Raw genomic sequence first — 20438 nt, forward strand, 5'->3', positions numbered from 1 at the left:
GATCATGCTATTGATCATGCTCCACAGGTATCTGCTACCAGTGATCATGATATTGATCATGCTCCACAGGTATCTGCTACTAGTGATCATGATATTGATCATGCTCCACAGGTATCTGCTACCAGTGATCATGCTATTGATCATGCTCCACAGGTATCTACTACTAGTGATCATGATATTGATCATGCTCCACAGGTATCTGCTACCAGTGATCATGCTATTGATTATGCTCCACAGGTATCTGCTACCAGTGATCATGCTCCGCAGGTATCTGCTACCAGTGATCATGCTATTGATCATGCTCCACAGGTATCTGCTACCAGTGATCATGCTATTGATTATGCTCCACAGGTATCTGCTACCAGTGATCATGCTATTGATCATGCTACACAGGTATCTGCTACCAGTGATCATGCTATTGATCATGCTCCACAGGTATCTACTACTAGTGATCATGATATTGATCATGCTCCACAGGTATCTGCTACCAGTGATCATGCTATTGATTATGCTCCACAGGTATCTGCTACCAGTGATCATGCTCCGCAGGTATCTGCTACCAGTGATCATGCTATTGATTATGCTCCACAGGTATCTGCTACCAGTGATCATGCTCCACAGGTATCTGCTACTCGTGATCATGCTATTGATCATGCTCCACAGGTATCTGCTACCAGTGATCATGCTATTGATCATGCTACACAGGTATCTGCTACTCGTGATCATGCTATTGATCATGCTCCACAGGTATCTGCTACCAGTGATCATGCTATTGATCATGCTCCACAGGTATCTGCTACTAGTGATCATGCTATTGATCATGCTCCACAGGTATCTGCTACCAGTGATCATGATATTGATCATGCTCCACAGGTATCTGCTACTAGTGATCATGATATTGATCATGCTCCACAGGTATCTGCTACCAGTGATCATGATATTGATCATGCTCCACAGGTATCTGCTACTAGTGATCATGATATTGATCATGCTCCACAGGTATCTGCTACTAGTGATCATGCTATTGATCATGCTCCACAGGTATCTGCTACCAGTGATCATGATATTGATCATGCTCCACAGGTATCTGCTACTAGTGATCATGCTATTGATCATGCTCCACAGGTATCTGCTACTTGTGATCATGCTATTGATCATGCTCCACAGGTATCTGCTACCAGTGATCATGCTATTGATCATGCTACACAGGTATCTGCTACTAGTGATCATGCTATTGATCATGCTCCACAGGTATCTGCTACCAGTGATCATGCTATTGATCATGCTCCACAGGTATCTGCTACCAGTGATCATGCTATTGATCATGCTCCACAGGTATCTGCTACCAGTGATCATGCTATTGATCATGCTCCACAGGTATCTGCTACCAGTGATCATGATATTGATCATGCTCCACAGGTATCTGCGCTACTCGCGATCATGATATTGATCATGCTCCACAGGTATCTGCTACCAGTGATCAGGATATTGATCATGCTCCACAGGTATCTGCTACCAGTGATCATGATATTGATCATGCTCCACAGGTATCTGCTACCAGTGATCATGCTATTGATCATGCTAGACAGGTATCTGCTACTAGTGATCATGCTATTGATCATGCTCCACAGGCATCTGCTACCAGTGATCATGCTATTGATCATGCTCCACAGGTATCTGCTACTAGTGATCATGCTCCACAGGTATCTGCTACCAGTGATCATGATATTGATCATGCTCCACAGGTATCTGCTACCAGTGATCATGCTATTGATCATGCTCCACAGGTATCTGCTACTCGTGATCATGCTATTGATCATGCTCCACAGGTATCTGCTACTAGTGATCATGATATTGATCATGCTCCACTGGTATCTGCTACTAGTGATCATGATATTGATCATGCTCCACAGGTATCTGCTACTAGTGATCATGATATTGATCATGCTCCACAGGTATCTGCTACTAGTGATCATGATATTGATCATGCTCCACAGGTATCTGCTACCAGTGATCATGATATTGATCATGCTCCACAGGTATCTGCTACCAGTGATCATGATATTGATCATCCTCCACAGGTATCTGCTACCAGTGATCATGATATTGATCATGCTCCACAGGTATCTGCTGCCAGTGATCATGCTATTGATCATGCTCCACAGGTATCTGCTACCAGTGATCATGCTCCGCAGGTATCTGCTACCAGTGATCATGCTGTTGATCATGCTCCACAGGTATCTGCTACCAGTGATCATGCTATTGATCATGCTCCACAAGTATCTACTACTAGTGATCATGATATTGATCATGCTCCACAGGTATCTGCTACCAGTGATCATGCTATTGATCATGCTCCACAGGTATCTGCTACCAGTGATCATGCTATTGATCATGCTCCACAGGTATCTACTATGAGTGATCATGATATTGATCATGCTCCACAGGTATCTGCTACTCGTGATCATGCTATTGATCATGCTCCACAGGTATCTGCTACCAGTGATCATGCTATTGATCATGCTCCACAGGTATCTGCTACACGTGATCATGCTATTGATCATGCTCCACAGGTATCTGCTACCAGTGATCATGATATTGATCATGCTCCACAGGTATCTGCTACTAATCATCATGATATTGATCATGCTCCACAGGTATCTGCTACCAGTGATCATGCTATTGATCATGCTCCACAGGTATCTACTATTAGTGATCATGATATTGATCATGCTCCACAGGTATCTGCTACCAGTGATCATGCTATTGATCATGCTCCACAGGTATCTGCTACCAGTGATCATGCTATTGATCATGCTCCACAGGTATCTGCTACTAGTGATCATGATATTGATCATGCACCACAGGTATCTGCTACCAGTGATCATGCTATTGATCATGCTCCACAGGTATCTGCTACCAGTGATCATGCTATTGATCATGCTCCACAGGTATCTGCTACCAGTGATCATGCTATTGATCATGCTCCACAGGTATCTGCTACCAGTGATCATGCTATTGATCATGCTCCACAGGTATCTACTACGAGTGATCATGATATTGATCATGCTCCACAGGTATCTGCTACTCGTGATCATGCTATTGATCATGCTCCACAGGTATCTGCTACCAGTGATCATGCTATTGATCATGCTCCACAGGTATCTGCTACTAGTGATCATGCTATTGATCATGCTCCACAGGTATCTGCTACCAGTGATCATGATATTGATCATGCTCCACAGGTATCTGCTACTAGTGATCATGATATTGATCATGCTCCACAGGTATCTGCGACCAGTGATCATGCTATTGATCATGCTCCACAGGTATCTACTACTAGTGATCATGATATTGATCATGCTCCACAGGTATCTGCTACCAGTGATCATGCTATTGATTATGCTCCACAGGTATCTGCTACCAGTGATCATGCTATTGATCATGCTCCACAGGTATCTGCTACTCGTGATCATGCTATTGATCATGCTCCACAGGTATCTGCTACCAGTGATCATGCTATTGATCATGCTACACAGGTATCTGCTACTCGTGATCATGCTATTGATCATGCTCCACAGGTATCTGCTACCAGTGATCATGCTATTGATCATGCTCCACAGGTATCTGCTACTAGTGATCATGCTATTGATCATGCTCCACAGGTATCTGCTACCAGTGATCATGATATTGATCATGCTCCACAGGTATCTGCTACTAGTGATCATGATATTGATCATGCTCCACAGGTATCTGCTACTAGCGATCATGATATTGATCATGCTCCACAGGTATCTGCTACTAGTGATCATGATATTGATCATGCTCCACAGGTATCTGCTACCAGTGATCATGATATTGATCATGCTCCACAGGTATCTGCTACCAGTGATCATGATATTGATCATGCTCCACAGGTATCTGCTACCAGTGATCATGATATTGATCATGCTCCACAGGTATCTGCTACCAGTGATCATGATATTGATCATGCTCCACAGGTATCTGCTGCCAGTGATCATGCTATTGATCATGCTCCACAGGTATCTGCTACCAGTGATCATGCTCCACAGGTATCTGCTACTAGTGATCATGCTATTGATCATGCTCCACAGGTATCTGCTACCAGTGATCATGATATTGATCATGCTCCACAGGTATCTGCTACTAGTGATCATGATATTGATCATGCTCCACAGGTATCTGCTACCAGTGATCATGCTATTGATCATGCTCCACAGGTATCTACTACTAGTGATCATGATATTGATCATGCTCCACAGGTATCTGCTACCAGTGATCATGCTATTGATTATGCTCCACAGGTATCTGCTACCAGTGATCATGCTCCGCAGGTATCTGCTACCAGTGATCATGCTATTGATCATGCTCCACAGGTATCTGCTACCAGTGATCATGCTATTGATTATGCTCCACAGGTATCTGCTACCAGTGATCATGCTATTGATCATGCTACACAGGTATCTGCTACCAGTGATCATGCTATTGATCATGCTCCACAGGTATCTACTACTAGTGATCATGATATTGATCATGCTCCACAGGTGTCTGCTACCAGTGATCATGCTATTGATTATGCTCCACAGGTATCTGCTACCAGTGATCATGCTCCGCAGGTATCTGCTACCAGTGATCATGCTATTGATTATGCTCCACAGGTATCTGCTACCAGTGATCATGCTCCACAGGTATCTGCTACTCGTGATCATGCTATTGATCATGCTCCACAGGTATCTGCTACCAGTGATCATGCTATTGATCATGCTACACAGGTATCTGCTACTCGTGATCATGCTATTGATCATGCTCCACAGGTATCTGCTACCAGTGATCATGCTATTGATCATGCTCCACAGGTATCTGCTACTAGTGATCATGCTATTGATCATACTCCACAGGTATCTGCTACCAGTGATCATGATATTGATCATGCTCCACAGGTATCTGCTACTAGTGATCATGATATTGATCATGCTCCACAGGTATCTGCTACCAGTGATCATGATATTGATCATGCTCCACAGGTATCTGCTACTAGTGATCATGATATTGATCATGCTCCACAGGTATCTGCTACTAGTGATCATGCTATTGATCATGCTCCACAGGTATCTGCTACCAGTGATCATGATATTGATCATGCTCCACAGGTATCTGCTACTAGTGATCATGCTATTGATCATGCTCCACAGGTATCTGCTACTTGTGATCATGCTATTGATCATGCTCCACAGGTATCTGCTACCAGTGATCATGCTATTGATCATGCTACACAGGTATCTGCTACTAGTGATCATGCTATTGATCATGCTCCACAGGTATCTGCTACCAGTGATCATGCTATTGATCATGCTCCACAGGTATCTGCTACCAGTGATCATGCTATTGATCATGCTCCACAGGTATCTGCTACCAGTGATCATGCTATTGATCATGCTCCACAGGTATCTGCTACCAGTGATCATGATATTGATCATGCTCCACAGGTATCTGTGCTACTCGCGATCATGATATTGATCATGCTCCACAGGTATCTGCTACCAGTGATCAGGATATTGATCATGCTCCACAGGTATCTGCTACCAGTGATCATGATATTGATCATGCTCCACAGGTATCTGCTACCAGTGATCATGCTATTGATCATGCTAGACAGGTATCTGCTACTAGTGATCATGCTATTGATCATGCTCCACAGGCATCTGCTACCAGTGATCATGCTATTGATCATGCTCCACAGGTATCTGCTACTAGTGATCATGCTCCACAGGTATCTGCTACCAGTGATCATGATATTGATCATGCTCCACAGGTATCTGCTACCAGTGATCATGCTATTGATCATGCTCCACAGGTATCTGCTACTCGTGATCATGCTATTGATCATGCTCCACAGGTATCTGCTACTAGTGATCATGATATTGATCATGCTCCACTGGTATCTGCTACTAGTGATCATGATATTGATCATGCTCCACAGGTATCTGCTACTAGTGATCATGATATTGATCATGCTCCACAGGTATCTGCTACTAGTGATCATGATATTGATCATGCTCCACATGTATCTGCTACCAGTGATCATGATATTGATCATGCTCCACAGGTATCTGCTACCAGTGATCATGATATTGATCATGCTCCACAGGTATCTGCTACCAGTGATCATGATATTGATCATGCTCCACAGGTATCTGCTGCCAGTGATCATGCTATTGATCATGCTCCACAGGTATCTGCTACCAGTGATCATGCTCCGCAGGTATCTGCTACCAGTGATCATGCTGTTGATCATGCTCCACAGGTATCTGCTACCAGTGATCATGCTATTGATCATGCTCCACAAGTATCTACTACTAGTGATCATGATATTGATCATGCTCCACAGGTATCTGCTACCAGTGATCATGCTATTGATCATGCTCCACAGGTATCTGCTACCAGTGATCATGCTATTGATCATGCTCCACAGGTATCTACTATGAGTGATCATGATATTGATCATGCTCCACAGGTATCTGCTACTCGTGATCATGCTATTGATCATGCTCCACAGGTATCTGCTACCAGTGATCATGCTATTGATCATGCTCCACAGGTATCTGCTACCAGTGATCATGCTCCACAGGTATCTGCTACCAGTGATCATGCTATTGATCATGCTCCACAGGTATCTGCTACCAGTGATCATGCTATTGATCATGCTACACAGGTATCTGCTACTAGTGATCATGCTATTGATCATGCTCCACAGGTATCTGCTACCAGTGATCATGCTCCACAGGTATCTGCTACCAGTGATCATGCTATTGATCATGCTCCACAGGTATCTGCTACCAGTGATCATGCTATTGATCATGCTCCACAGGTATCTGCTACCAGTGATCATGATATTGATCATGCTCCACAGGTATCTGCGCTACTAGCGATCATGATATTGATCATGCTCCACAGGTATCTGCTACCAGTGATCAGGATATTGATCATGCTCCACAGGTATCTGCTACCAGTGATCATGATATTGATCATGCTCCACAGGTATCTGCTACCAGTGATCATGCTATTGATCATGCTAGACAGGTATCTACTACTAGTGATCATGATATTGATCATGCTCCACAGGTATCTGCTACCAGTGATCATGCTATTGATTATGCTCCACAGGTATCTGCTACCAGTGATCATGCTCCACAGGTATCTGCTACCAGTGATCATGCTATTGATCATGCTCCACAGGTATCTGCTACTCGTGATCATGCTATTGATCATGCTCCACAGGTATCTGCTACCAGTGATCATGCTATTGATCATGCTACACAGGTATCTGCTACTAGTGATCATGCTATTGATCATGCTCCACTGGTATCTGCTACCAGTGATCATGCTATTGATCATGCTCCACAGGTATCTGCTACTAGTGATCATGCTATTGATCATGCTCCACAGGTATCTGCTACCAGTGATCATGATATTGATCATGCTCCACAGGTATCTGCTACTAGTGATCATGATATTGATCATGCTCCACAGGTATCTGCTACTAGTGATCATGATATTGTCATTCTTTGTCCACATCAATGAATACAATCTGTTAAACCTCGTAAGGTTTCCTTTTTGCCTTTTCGTGCCTCTTCTATCCGTTCTTTTGGACAATGGCTAACACACATCATATGGATTGTGAGCTAAACTGCTAATTGAGCAGCATTAACTGCTACCCTTGCAAGCCCTCTCCCTCCCACATTTCTCTCGATGTCCCTGCTCTCAAATGTTGTGTTTGTGTCCTTCGCCCTCTCTCCCCATCTTGTCTACCGCTCCCCTTATTTTGTGTTTTATGTGTTGGTTTGTGTCGGTTTGACTTTTTGTGTCATTAATGTTTGCTCTTTCACGAGCCTCGATCTTGTATACAAAAAAATAAATAAATAATAATAATTCGATTAATGAATATTTTTTTAAGTTAGAGATTTAGATGGAATGGTGGTGGTTTAGGTATTCTATTAGCCAATTGATTAATAATTTAAATATTTTACGATTATAGTTTATTTATTTTCCTTATTAATCACTTATTTATTTTCTTTCTCATCTGGGCAATATCTCAGGCAACTTTTGAACTCTTAAGCTCATATTCAGACACGACAGTGACCAAGTGATTTGGATATATTTGATTATTTGATTATTCAAATATAAAGGATATATTTGATTCATTCATCAATCAATTAATTGATGAATTATTTATTGATTAATCAATTAATCAATTTTTTAAATTTAATTAATGACTTATTTAATTATTTTTCAAAAAGTTACAGCTTCAGATGAAACACTGGTCGTTGAGGTATGCTATTAGCCAATTGATTATGAAATTATTTTACGATCAGTATTTATTGATTTTAATTATGCAATTAATCAGTCAATCATTGTACACGTCTCCCTCCCAATACACAATACATACAGTCTCTATGTACCGTGCTGGAGGATGTTATTTATTTATTTGGTGTGGGGGTGTAGCAGGATTCTCTCACTCCCCTAAAATCTCACTCTAGAGTGATTCTGTCCTAGGATAAAATCAATCTAGAGTGAACTAATCCTAGGACTGGCACACTCTAGAGTGTAATTATCCTAGGACAGAATCACTCCCCCTGTCAGGATCAACACACTCCCTCCAGGATCAAAGCACTCCCCTTTAGGATGAAGTCAATCCCCCAGAAAGAATATAAAAATATATAACCACCTTTAGAGGCCATTTTTCCCCGCAAAGCGGGGGTTGGCCTTTTTCGGGAACCGTGGTTGTTGTTGTTTTTTTGGTCCCCTTTTTGAAGCAATGTTTTACGGCCGGATGCCCTTCCTGACGCCAACCCTTTTTGCCGCCTTTTACGACAAGCAGGGAATTACCAGTGAACTGGTACTCAATTTGCCGACCTCGGAAGGATGAACAGGCTGAGTCAACCCCCCCGGCGTTAATTCAGCGATCGACCGGGATTCGAACCCAGGATCCTAGGTTATCCTAAGCCGGCACCCTAGCCGCTAGCCCAACACCAGGGTTAGACAGAAAGAATGGAAAGATATATTTAGTTACTTTGGAAATATAACTCGCAGGATGTTAGATATCGTCGCAATGATCAACAGAGCTTTTACTATGTATTTTGTTGTATACCGTGTGAGCATGTGCCTCATATATATGAAGATGGGGGAGAATCAACACAATATCATACAACTGCTAAAGGATGACATTTGAAAATTAAAATTAAATCAGCTAAACCTTTAACGTGATAGATATGAACTTCGAACAAGCCAAGGAGAGAGGCTATTTGCAACATCAAATTACTTGATTTCTCAATTTTCTCTGCACATTTTATAGGAATATGTGACTCCAGTTGTATAATAACATGAACATGTTAAAAATTAGCACTCGCGTCAATGTACAAGTACATATAGCACACAGTACAATTCGTGTCCCTGATCTTTATAAGTTGGAGTGATATGTAAAGATTTCTCAAAGCCTTAGTATAAATATAATATGGAATGGGTCTGTAGTATAAACAGATATTTACATTGTCGTTTAAACAACACAATGTATTACCATGGCGACAAAGATGTCAACATATAAAAATAAGGGACAATCAACACAATAGCATACAATGCTCAACTGCAAGGAAATGACATACCGATGATCGACACATTCAGACCATGGTTGTCATATTGATTATTATGAATAGCATTGATTTAAATTTTATGGTTGTATTAATGATTAGCAGATTAAGAATCAAAGATACCATCCTTACACATATTACATTACTATGCCTGTATTACACGATTACAATGTTCGTTGTAGTTGGTGAGGTACACCATGCAATTTGATGAAAGCACAGGTGCAAACAAATGTACAGTGCAAACATGTCAATGAAATACATATGAGTGAAATGAGCACTAAAACATTGGGACGTTTACAGTCCGGAAATGCAATAAATATTGTTAGTGTTGAGTTAAGACATAGACATTTAACATCGGTTAAATCTATTGGATTAGACTTTATTTAGATTAGACATTAGATTAGATTATTTAGACATTATTAGACATTATTAGATTAGACATTAGATTAGATTATGTAGTCATTATTAGACATTATTAGACATTATTAGATTAGATTATTTAGACATTATTAGATTAGACATTAGATTAGAGTATTTAGACATTATTAGACATTATTAGATTAGACATTAGATTAGATTATTTAGACATTATTAGACATTATTAGATTAGATATTAGATTAGATTATTTAGACATTATTAGACATTATTTAGATTAGACATTAGATTAGATTATGTAGACATTATTAGACATTATTAGACATTATTAGATTAGATTATTTAGACATTATTAGATTAGACATTAGATTAGATTATTTAGACATTATTAGACATTATTAGATTAGACATTAGATTAGATTATTTAGACATTATTAGACATTATTAGATTAGACATTAGATTAGATTATTTAGACATTATTAGACATTATTAGATTAGACATTAGATTAGATTATTTAGACATTATTAGACATTATTAGATTAGACATTAGATTAGATTACTTAGACATTATTAGACATTATTAGATTAGACATTAGATTAGATTATGTAGACATTATTAAACATTATTTGATTAGATTATGTAGACATTATTAGATTAGATTATTTAGACATTATTAGACATTATTAGACATTATTAGATTAGATTATTTAGACATTATTAGATTAGACATTAGATTAGATTATTTAGACATTATTATACATTATTAGATTAGACATTAGATTAGATTATGTAGACATTATTAGATTAGATTATGTAGACATTATTAGATTAGATTATTTTGACATTATTAGACATTATTAGATTAGATTATTTAGACATTATTAGACATTATTAGATTAGATTTTTAGACATTATTAGATTAGACATTAGATTAGATTATTTAGACATTATTAGACATTATTAGATTAGACATTAGATTAGATTATGTAGACATTATTAGACATTATTAGATTAGATTATGTAGACATTATTAGACATTATTAGATTCGACATTAGATTAGATTATTTAGACATTATTAGACATTATTAGATTAGACATTAGATTCGATTATTTAGACATTATTAGATTAGATTATTAGACATTATTAGATTAGACATTAGATTAGATTATGTAGACATTATTAGACATTATTAGATTAGATTATTAGACATTATTAGATTAGACATTAGATTAGATTATGTAGACATTATTAGACATTATTAGATTAGATTATTAGACATTATTAGATTAGACATTAGATGAGATTATGTAGACATTATTAGACATTATTAGATTAGACATTAGATTAGATTATTTAGACATTATTAGACATTATTAGATTCGACATTAGATTCGATTATTTAGACATTATTAGATTAGACATTAGATTAGATTATTTCGACATTATTAGATTAGACATTAGATTAGACATTAGATTAGATTATTTAGACATTATTAGATTAGACATTAGATTAGACATTAGATTAGATTATTTAGACATTATTAGATTAGACATTAGATTAGATTATTTAGACATTATTAGATTAGACAATGTATTTTTATTTTTCGGGAGAGACGTTTACAAAGGACATCATTCTGCCCTGTTTATCAATTCATTTATCATTTTATGTTCACATTCATTAACTTTGTCATGGTTCTATGCCATTATCATGCAATAAATATTGTTTAAATCACAAAATATACAGGGGGAGTGATATAATCCTGGGGAGTCATTTGATCCTGCAAGGGGGAGTGATTTCATCCTAGGGGGAGTGATTTCATCCTAGGGGGGGGTGATTTCATCCTAGGGGGGGTGATTTCATCCTAGGGGGAGTGATTTCATCCTAGGGGGAGTGATTTCATCCTAGGGGGAGTGATTTCATCCTAGGGGGAGTGATTTCATCCTAGGGGGAGTGATTTCATCCTAGGGGGAGTGATTTCATCCTTGGGGGAGTGATTTCATCCTAGGGGGAGTGATTTGATCCTAGGGGGAGTCATTTGATCCTGCAAGGGGGAGTGATTTCATCCTAGGGGGAGTGATTTCATCCTAGGGGGAGTGATTTCATCCAAGGGGGAGTGATTTCATCCTAGGGGGAGTGATTTCATCCAAGGGGGAGTGATTTCATCCTAGGGGGAGTGATTTCATCCTAGGGGGAGTGATTTCATCCTAGGGGGAGTGATTTCATCCTAGGGGGAGTGATTTCATCCTAGGGGGAGTGATTTCATCCTAGGGGGGGGGGAGTGATTTCATCCTAGGGGGGGGGATTTCATCCTAGGGGGAGTGATTTCATCCTAGGGGGAGTGATTTCATCCGAGGGGGAGTGATTTCATCCTAGGGGGAGTGATTTCATCCTAGGGGGAGTGATTTCATCCTAGGGGGAGTGATTTCATCCTAGGGGGGGGGAGTGATTTCATCCTAGGGGGAGTGATTTCATCCTAGGGGGAGTGATTTCATCCTAGGGGGAGTGATTTCATCCTAGGGGGAGTGATTTCATCCTAGGGGGAGTGATTTCATCCTAGGGGGAGTGATTTCATCCTAGGGGGAGTCATTTGATCCTGCAAGGGGGAGTGATTTCATCCTAGGGGGAGTGATTTCATCCTAGGGGGAGTGATTTCATCCTAGGGGGAGTGATTTCATCCTAGGGGGGGGGGGGTTATTTCATCCTAGGGGGAGTGATTTCATCCTCCTACAGGGGCGGTGTACTTTGAATGTATCTGTACTTGTTTCCATCCGCTTCGCTAAATCCTTGCTCAACTGTAAGGGAGCAATGACCCCAATGTCGACTTATGTCCGGTTGCAGTCTCAGAAACTTCCAACAACTACATTCGGCTCGAATAAGAACTCAGATATACAAACAAGCAACTGTCCCTTGTATGGTTCAGCTGTTAGATGCTTGTTTTTAGATTAGTGTATAGTTTAAATCATTTACTATAATATATTACCTCTTGTTTGATTTTATTGTGTGATTCTTATTTGTAGCGGTCTTGTATATACTCAATTGTTATTTGCATTTGGATGTGATTCCTCAATTCTTATTTGTATCTATTTTTTCGTTTTTTACGATTTAATTGTATTTCACTTTGATAGAACAGAACTATTTTAGTCCTTGGACAAATTGTTCTGTGTGTTTTCATTTAAACAGAAATTTGATTTGATTTGACATAAACAATATTTTAAAGGCAGACCCAGGAGGAGCTGGTGTGGGGAACAGTGGGGGTTCACACTTACTTTTTGAATAAATAAATAAACAAATACTTTACGAGCAAATATGTTGGATAATCTATCTATAATTCCAGTAATCTCTGTACGTTTGTACGTCTGTTTGTCTGTGACCGCTGTTTCTCGACAACCACGGGTCCGATATACTTTTAACTTGCCAGGTATATTGCTGGGGACCCGAGGATGTGCCTTTTCAAGGTTTCATATTAATCGGACAATTACTTACCGAGCTATGTCCAAAAAACGATTCAACCAATCAGAGAGCAGCGAACGATCGCGTGTGCCGAACGTGGAGGACACACTCTGCCTCGGATGGCACATTTGAGAGCGTATTCATTTATTTCACGTTTGCAAACTATGTTGGCGTTAAACTATGTTTTAAAACTAATAAAACCGAATTTGCGATTCATTCGCTTTCCTGCGCGTTTGTGCACGCGATGGCGATTTCTTTACCAAACTCCGGAAGCCGTTCGCTTTGGACCAAACCATTGCATGTAAATAGAGGGGGGGGATTGTCACCGTACTCGCAAGCCGTTCGCTTTGGACCAAACCATTTCATGTAAATAGAGGGGGGGGGATATAATTTTAGATATAGATATAGTACGGGCAATGCCCTAGTAAAGTATAAATTCGCGTTGAATTAAGTGGAAATAAATTCAAAATTGGAAAATATTCGTGAAAATAAGTGGGTGTAGGGGAATTCATCCTCTGGACCCATCCTCCACAGCCACATGTCCAGGGGACAAACACCGCCACCCCCTCACCACTCCGATCTCACCATGTTTCTGGTGTGCACATGAGAGCTCAAACTTGTATGCGGAAAGGTTATACAAACCAAAATTGAAGTGGTTCTGAAACAGTGGTGACTGATGGCATCAGTAATCAGCCAAGTAATAATATAAATAAATAAATAAACACGTTCTTACACTGCTGGACATATCAAGTGTGTTTCCGCCATTGTTGTACAGGGAAATGTTGACAGCAGTAATTCGTCCATCGCCTTGGTAACCAACCTAACAGGGTGAAGTAAGCAGTTAGTCACGGGCCATCCCTTCAAAAGCATATAATTTTTGCTTTTAATGGGCATGAATACAGACGTGGACAAAATGGATACAGAAGCAAACTCTTATGAAGGAAAAAGTGCAGATTTTAAAGGAGATGGGCTTGGAGGTTGGGGTTAAAGGGGGGTTTGCTCAAGAAAGATCATGGCTGATAGTGAGACCCAGGAGTTTGAGAGACAAACACTCCTCAAGAGGAATGTCAAGAAAGTAGATGGGAGTGTTTGCCATATGGTCCTTACGGGGAAGAGAGAGATAGTGTAAGTGTGAGATTTGTCAGGTTTGAAAGACATATTCCAAATGTTTGACCAGTTTGTGATTTTGTCAAAATCGGAGGAGAGGTGAAGAGTCTGATATCTGTCTGCCAGAAAGATGAAGGATGTCACTGGCAGAGAGTGGAGTCATTATCAAAGTGATAGAGGATTTTCCAGAGAGTCAGAGAGATTAATTATTGATGAAGATTAGGAATAGGAGGAGGCCGAGAACACTGCATTGGGATACTCCAGCATTGACAAGGAGAGATGATAGGATTCCGTTGAGAGCCACATGTTTTCTTCGAGAGTGGAGGAAGTCAGTAATCCAAGAGGGGAGTTGGCCTTGGATTCCATAGGTAGACAGTTTGGAAAACAAGGGGGGATGCAGGCCTCCATCAATTACTGGGAGAAAAGTAGCATGTCCAAGGTAGAGTGACCAGGTCTAAATTCAAATTGGTGATCTGCGATGAGGTTGGTGGAGAAAAGGAAGGATTTCATATAAACTGCGATGATGGATTTCATGACTTTTCTTATGATTGGTAGTAAGCTGATAAGTCAGCAGTTAAACAGTTAAAGGGATTGGGCCTTGTACCTTTTTATCTAATGCAGTGATGTTGCCCGATTTCAGGGTGCATCATCCATGTTCATACGTTTCGGGCACTTGACAGAGTATAAAGGAGCAAATGTTCCACCAAACATCAATTGCACTCCACATACATATTGTCGCGTGATCCCCCTCAGTGAAGACCGGGAAATCACGGATAACAATCGAGCGTTACTTTGAGGTGACGATCAAATACGGACTCATTATACAAGCGCGGGCAGAATAAAGAAGAAGAAGAAGCTGGCAGCTTTTACCTGACGGTCCTGCACGGCAGCATTCAATCCTGCAAAGTAACTCAAGCGAAAACCGATGTAAAATGTATAGGGGAAAATAATATAAGGGTTTATTTACAACGGAATGCCGGGACAAAGGAAACACAGTAAATAATAAGGTTCCTATTTGGAGCGCTCCCACACCAGACGTATCACACGGACGAAGGGAAAATAAAAGGAATGAAAATAAATGTGTAAGTTATCGTGCACTCAGCTCAATTGGCACCTTGGCAGCGATCGTCCAGTCAGAGCGTGCACTCCGGTGTTGGCGGGAAGTAGGCCTCAATCCGCCTCGTTCGCACGCTGCTAGGCCTCACCGGGCATCCCGCTCACCCCGGCCTTGTGGTGTTACAGCGGCAAGCCGCCCTCGTCCACGTGCATTCACTCGTGGTGTCCGGAACCAAGAGGAGAGAGTCAATGGCTGAGGAAGGCGTAAGGGGCAATCGAGATAGAAGGGAAGAGAGTCCAAGGCGAGGAGAAGGACATCCGGGCGCGAAGGGATCCAGAACCAGAGGGAAAATGTCGGTCTCTCTCCACTTTGTATCAACCCCCTCGTGACGTCATCTCTCTCTCTCTCTCTGCCAATCCCTGCTGGCCAAAATCACAGGCTCAGCTCTCCACCAATGGCCACGTCACTTCTCTCTCATGCCATCGGTCGGTGGCCAATCAGTCCGTCGCTTCATCCTACCAATCAGCGGGTTGGGTCTTTGCTCTGCCCCTGGCCAATCACAAGTCCTTCCTTACTCCGCCCTTCCCATTGGTCAACTCACGCCCAATAGCGAGCCACTTCTTGCTCCTCCCTCTACCAATCGGCTGGCTTCATCCTGCCTCGTCTCCCTATTTGTGGTGTCTCGTCCAATCGCTGCTCCTCTGGGCGTGTCTATTGCCTGCTTGCTCGATGTTTTATCGCCATCTTGGCGCAATGCGTGGGCGCTTCCTGCCTGCACTTCCGGTGAGTTTTATTATTATTTATGTTGTAGTTAATGGGCCTTCCTCACGAGTGTCTATGGTGCAGTGCCAAAAGAGCCAAAGGATAGATCACATAGGATAAGAATTATTACAAAGGATAATTTACCCTTATGCCCTAAGCCTAATCTAGTTAACAAGCTCCGCCCCCTCGTGATGGGGACGAATAAACACTTAATCCGACATTCGGGCTAAACAGGTCCTCTACTTATTACATGGGGTGAATCTTCTTCTTCACGACAGTCGGAGCATGATACCTACACAGATCTACCTGATCTATATATCACTTTACCCCAAAATTCATAACAATATACATTTCTTTTGGAGATCTTTTCACACAATTTATCCTCACCGTGAAAAAAATTATTCTCACAACTGTCTCAAGATGATTTTTGTTCTACATTGTAAACAGCAGGTACACTCTACCTTGTATGTGGCCAGAAACGGGTGGCGGCCTCCAGTGACGACCATATCCACATCCCTTTCCAGTTCACAGCGGACTGGACAACCAAGTCTGAAACATAAATCAATATTATCATGTATCATACATTGTGGGGTCATTACAGGTGTAAAAACATCTGTAATAACGCCTGTAATACACATATAACATGATGTACACTATCATACACCTGTAATAACGTGATGTACACCATCATACACCTGTAATAACATGATGTACACCCTCATACACCTGTAATAACATGCTGTACACTATCATACACCTGTAATAACATGATGTACACCATTATACACCGATAATAACATGATGTACACCCTCATACACCTGTAATAACATGTTGTACACTATCATACACTGATAATAACATGATGTACACCCTCATACACCTGTAATAACATGATGTACACCCACATACAACTGTAATAACATGATGTACACCCTCATACACCTGTAATAACATGATGTACACCCTCATACACCTGTAATAACATGATGTACACCCTCATACACCTGTAATAACATGATGTACACCATCATACACCGATAATAACATGATGTACACCCTCATACACCTGTAATAACATGATGTACACTATCATACACTGATAATAACATGATGTACACCCTCATACACCTGTAATAACAAGATGTACACCCACATACAACTGTAATAACATGATGTACACCCTCATACACCTGTAATAACAAGATGTACACCCTCATACACCTGTAATAACATGATGTACACCCTCATACACCTGTAATAACATGATGTACACCCTCATACACCTGTAATAACATGATGTACACCCTCATACACCTGTAATAACATGATGTACACCCTCATACACATATATAATAATGTGATTAATTTTGGGGTAGGGGAATATATAGATTTAGGTAGATCTGAATAGGTATCATGCTTCGTCTGTCGAGTTAGAACGATCTCAATGTAATAAGTCCTGTTAGTGTTAGCTTTGTTTGTCGGATCAGGTGTGTACCTGTGATCATACGAGGATGATCCGGTGATAGGTAGAATAGCGACTAAGATAACTCCCCTGTGTGTTAGACCTGGTGATCAATCCATTGTCCCGTATGGCAACGCACTCTTATAGACACACTTAGCTAGGCCCTGAGCTGCACACATTAATTAATTTCCCTCTCCCACAATAAGACTTACGTTACAGGAAGAAGAGGCAGGAAGCCAGATCGGGGCACCGCCGATGGGGCCGCAGCCAGCCACATCTCCAGCTGGCATAGCAACACCACGGAGGTATATAATATGGAGAGCCAATTGGCCACCTCGCAGCATTAGCCGCCGTGAAGCCACCGGAAATAGTCTGGCGGCCATATTGGGAAGCCGATCGTAAGCCTGTCAAAGCAAAGGCGTGGCGCACTGATGATGCAGCTGGAGCGAATTTTAGGACCGCCGACTATTTAATTAATATAGAATACTAATATTTGAACTGATATTCGGGCTCAGAATCCCGTTCTTTAAGGAAATGGTGTTCATTAAGTTTGAAGTTGGTTCTCGACGCATTTTTCCTGGGGAATCCAATGGTTTAGAGCTTGTTTGAAAAAAAAGTGCCCAAAATGACCGCTCGGTGTTCTTTATCGTCCTTCTCATGACCCAATCACCCACTAGTAGGAATAAGAATCCTGACATGTTACACCCCTGTTTAACTCCTGTCTTCACCTTGAACCATTCTGTTGTTTCACCTTGGTCGACGACCGCACATTGAAAGTCTTGGTAAAGGGCTTTTACAAGGTTCACTAATGTTCCAGGTATGCTGTATTTCTTCATTATGACCCAGACTTTCTCTGGGCAAGGAGTCGAAAGCTTTCTAGAAATCTATAAAATTGAGGTACATCGTCGTTTGCCATTCTTTGGCTTGTTCTATAATATTCCTCAATATAAAGATCTGATGTGTTGTCATGTTATATGATGTTACTTAATTCAGTCATTATATTGTAACTAAGATGTGTATGTTTCTATTACCGAGATGTTAGAAACCACGCAGATATAATGATAACCAGAGTTTATTCTACACTGACATGGGTCAGCAACACATCAACAGTGAGTCAGTCACATAAATGACATGAAACGCTGTCATGTAGTTAACCCACACAATTCACAGTTAACCCACAAAACACACCCACACCATGTAGAGATGAGGTCGCTCTTATATTTCAGCTTGCTCTGGTGTTGCCTCACTGGTGAGCAAACAGGACCAGTTTGCAATATTTTTTCCTGATGCGCTCTTCCTTCATGTCATCATCGAGTGTTCTCACAACATGATGGAAACGTATCTTGCTGTATGATTGTGATACAGAATGTATTAAAGCAAACACATGGTTGCTGTCTGCCTCACAGTCAAACATGTGCCGATCCAAGGAAGCAAATGTAGACCGACCGACCTCAGAAAGGACAGAAGTGGAAATTGCCGCTCTTATCCCACTTTCACGAGGCATTTTGCCATTGCTTACAGCCAGGAGCCTCTTGACACAGCGTTCAGTCGCCTCACAGACACGAACAACACTGTGCGAGGGAACTATGAGGCCACCCCTGTTCTTGGTAACAATCAGGCTGTACATTGGTGTGGTTTGCCATTCTTCGTTGTTACTGGTCAATGCAGAAAGACATTGGCTACACTTCAGAGTCTTCCTCACCATCCTCACCACATAGCCGGCAATATAGCCAACACATGACTCTGTAAAGATGGAAAGTTGCTCAAAATTTGGAATATCCGCATAGTCGTGGTCCTCTTTTGCCGGCGATCTCAACTCCAGGTCGTATCGTCTGGCCACCAACATGTCGTGACTCTCGTCAGGCACAGCCTGCTTTGCAACGCACTTGAAGGAAGCCGCATTCAGGATTCTGGTTGAGTCCTGTGCAGAACAGTTCCCACTTGCAGACTTGATGTCATGTCGCATCAAGAGGCGCTTATATGCGGCAACAAACTGCCGGGCCGTTGGGTTATTCCCACTTCCACATGCAATGCGGACCGCTCCAAAGAAAAGTTCAATGTGGTCTTGGCTCATTTTGTACGTGAGCAGGTATCGCAGGGGAGATGAGGCAGGTTTGACATATGTGAAATACAAAATTTTGACACTCTCTATGCAGATCATGAAACCAATGAAGGGGGTTTTCAAACGCGTATTGGTCATAACTTGACCATTCATGTTTTTGATGTTGGACAAGTAACTGTAGGCAGTATCCAGGAATGGCAGGAAAAGTCCTTCTCGTGATGTCATGAGTGGTGCCTTGTAGTTTCGTGCCAATGGATTGCGAGAATTTAGAATGTCAAACAGTTTGTCCAATGTTTCAATGTATTGGCAGGTAGCCTCACTGCCCTGAAATTCTGATAGTTGCAAAGTGTCCCTGCAAAACCGAATTGCATCTGCCACACTAGTGCTCAATGTCTGAGCAGCTGTGTCCACCTTCATGACATTGCTCTTCCACTCGATGTGTTTCCGGGAGAGCTTATTTCCCAGACGCAAGCCTTCCCTCTTCTGCAGA

General features: G+C 41.1%; 1 protein-coding gene across 1 annotated transcript in view; it reads right to left on the reverse strand.

The window, feature by feature from the left end:
• Positions 1-20438, reverse strand: part of LOC137432197 (xanthine dehydrogenase/oxidase-like) — a 289186-nt gene that overhangs the window by 28618 nt on the left and 240130 nt on the right. The window contains exons 24-25 of the mRNA XM_078782947.1: positions 16885-16972; positions 14231-14317 (exon numbers count right to left, since the gene is read on the reverse strand). Of these exons, the coding sequence (XP_078639073.1) occupies positions 14231-14317; positions 16885-16972 (175 nt within the window). The remainder of the gene's footprint in view (positions 1-14230; positions 14318-16884; positions 16973-20438) is intronic.

The sequence above is a fragment of the Myxine glutinosa genome, chromosome 8, assembly GCF_964187855.1.
Source record: "Myxine glutinosa chromosome 8, kmMyxGlut1.1, whole genome shotgun sequence".
NCBI classification, from domain to species: domain Eukaryota; kingdom Metazoa; phylum Chordata; class Myxini; order Myxiniformes; family Myxinidae; genus Myxine; species Myxine glutinosa.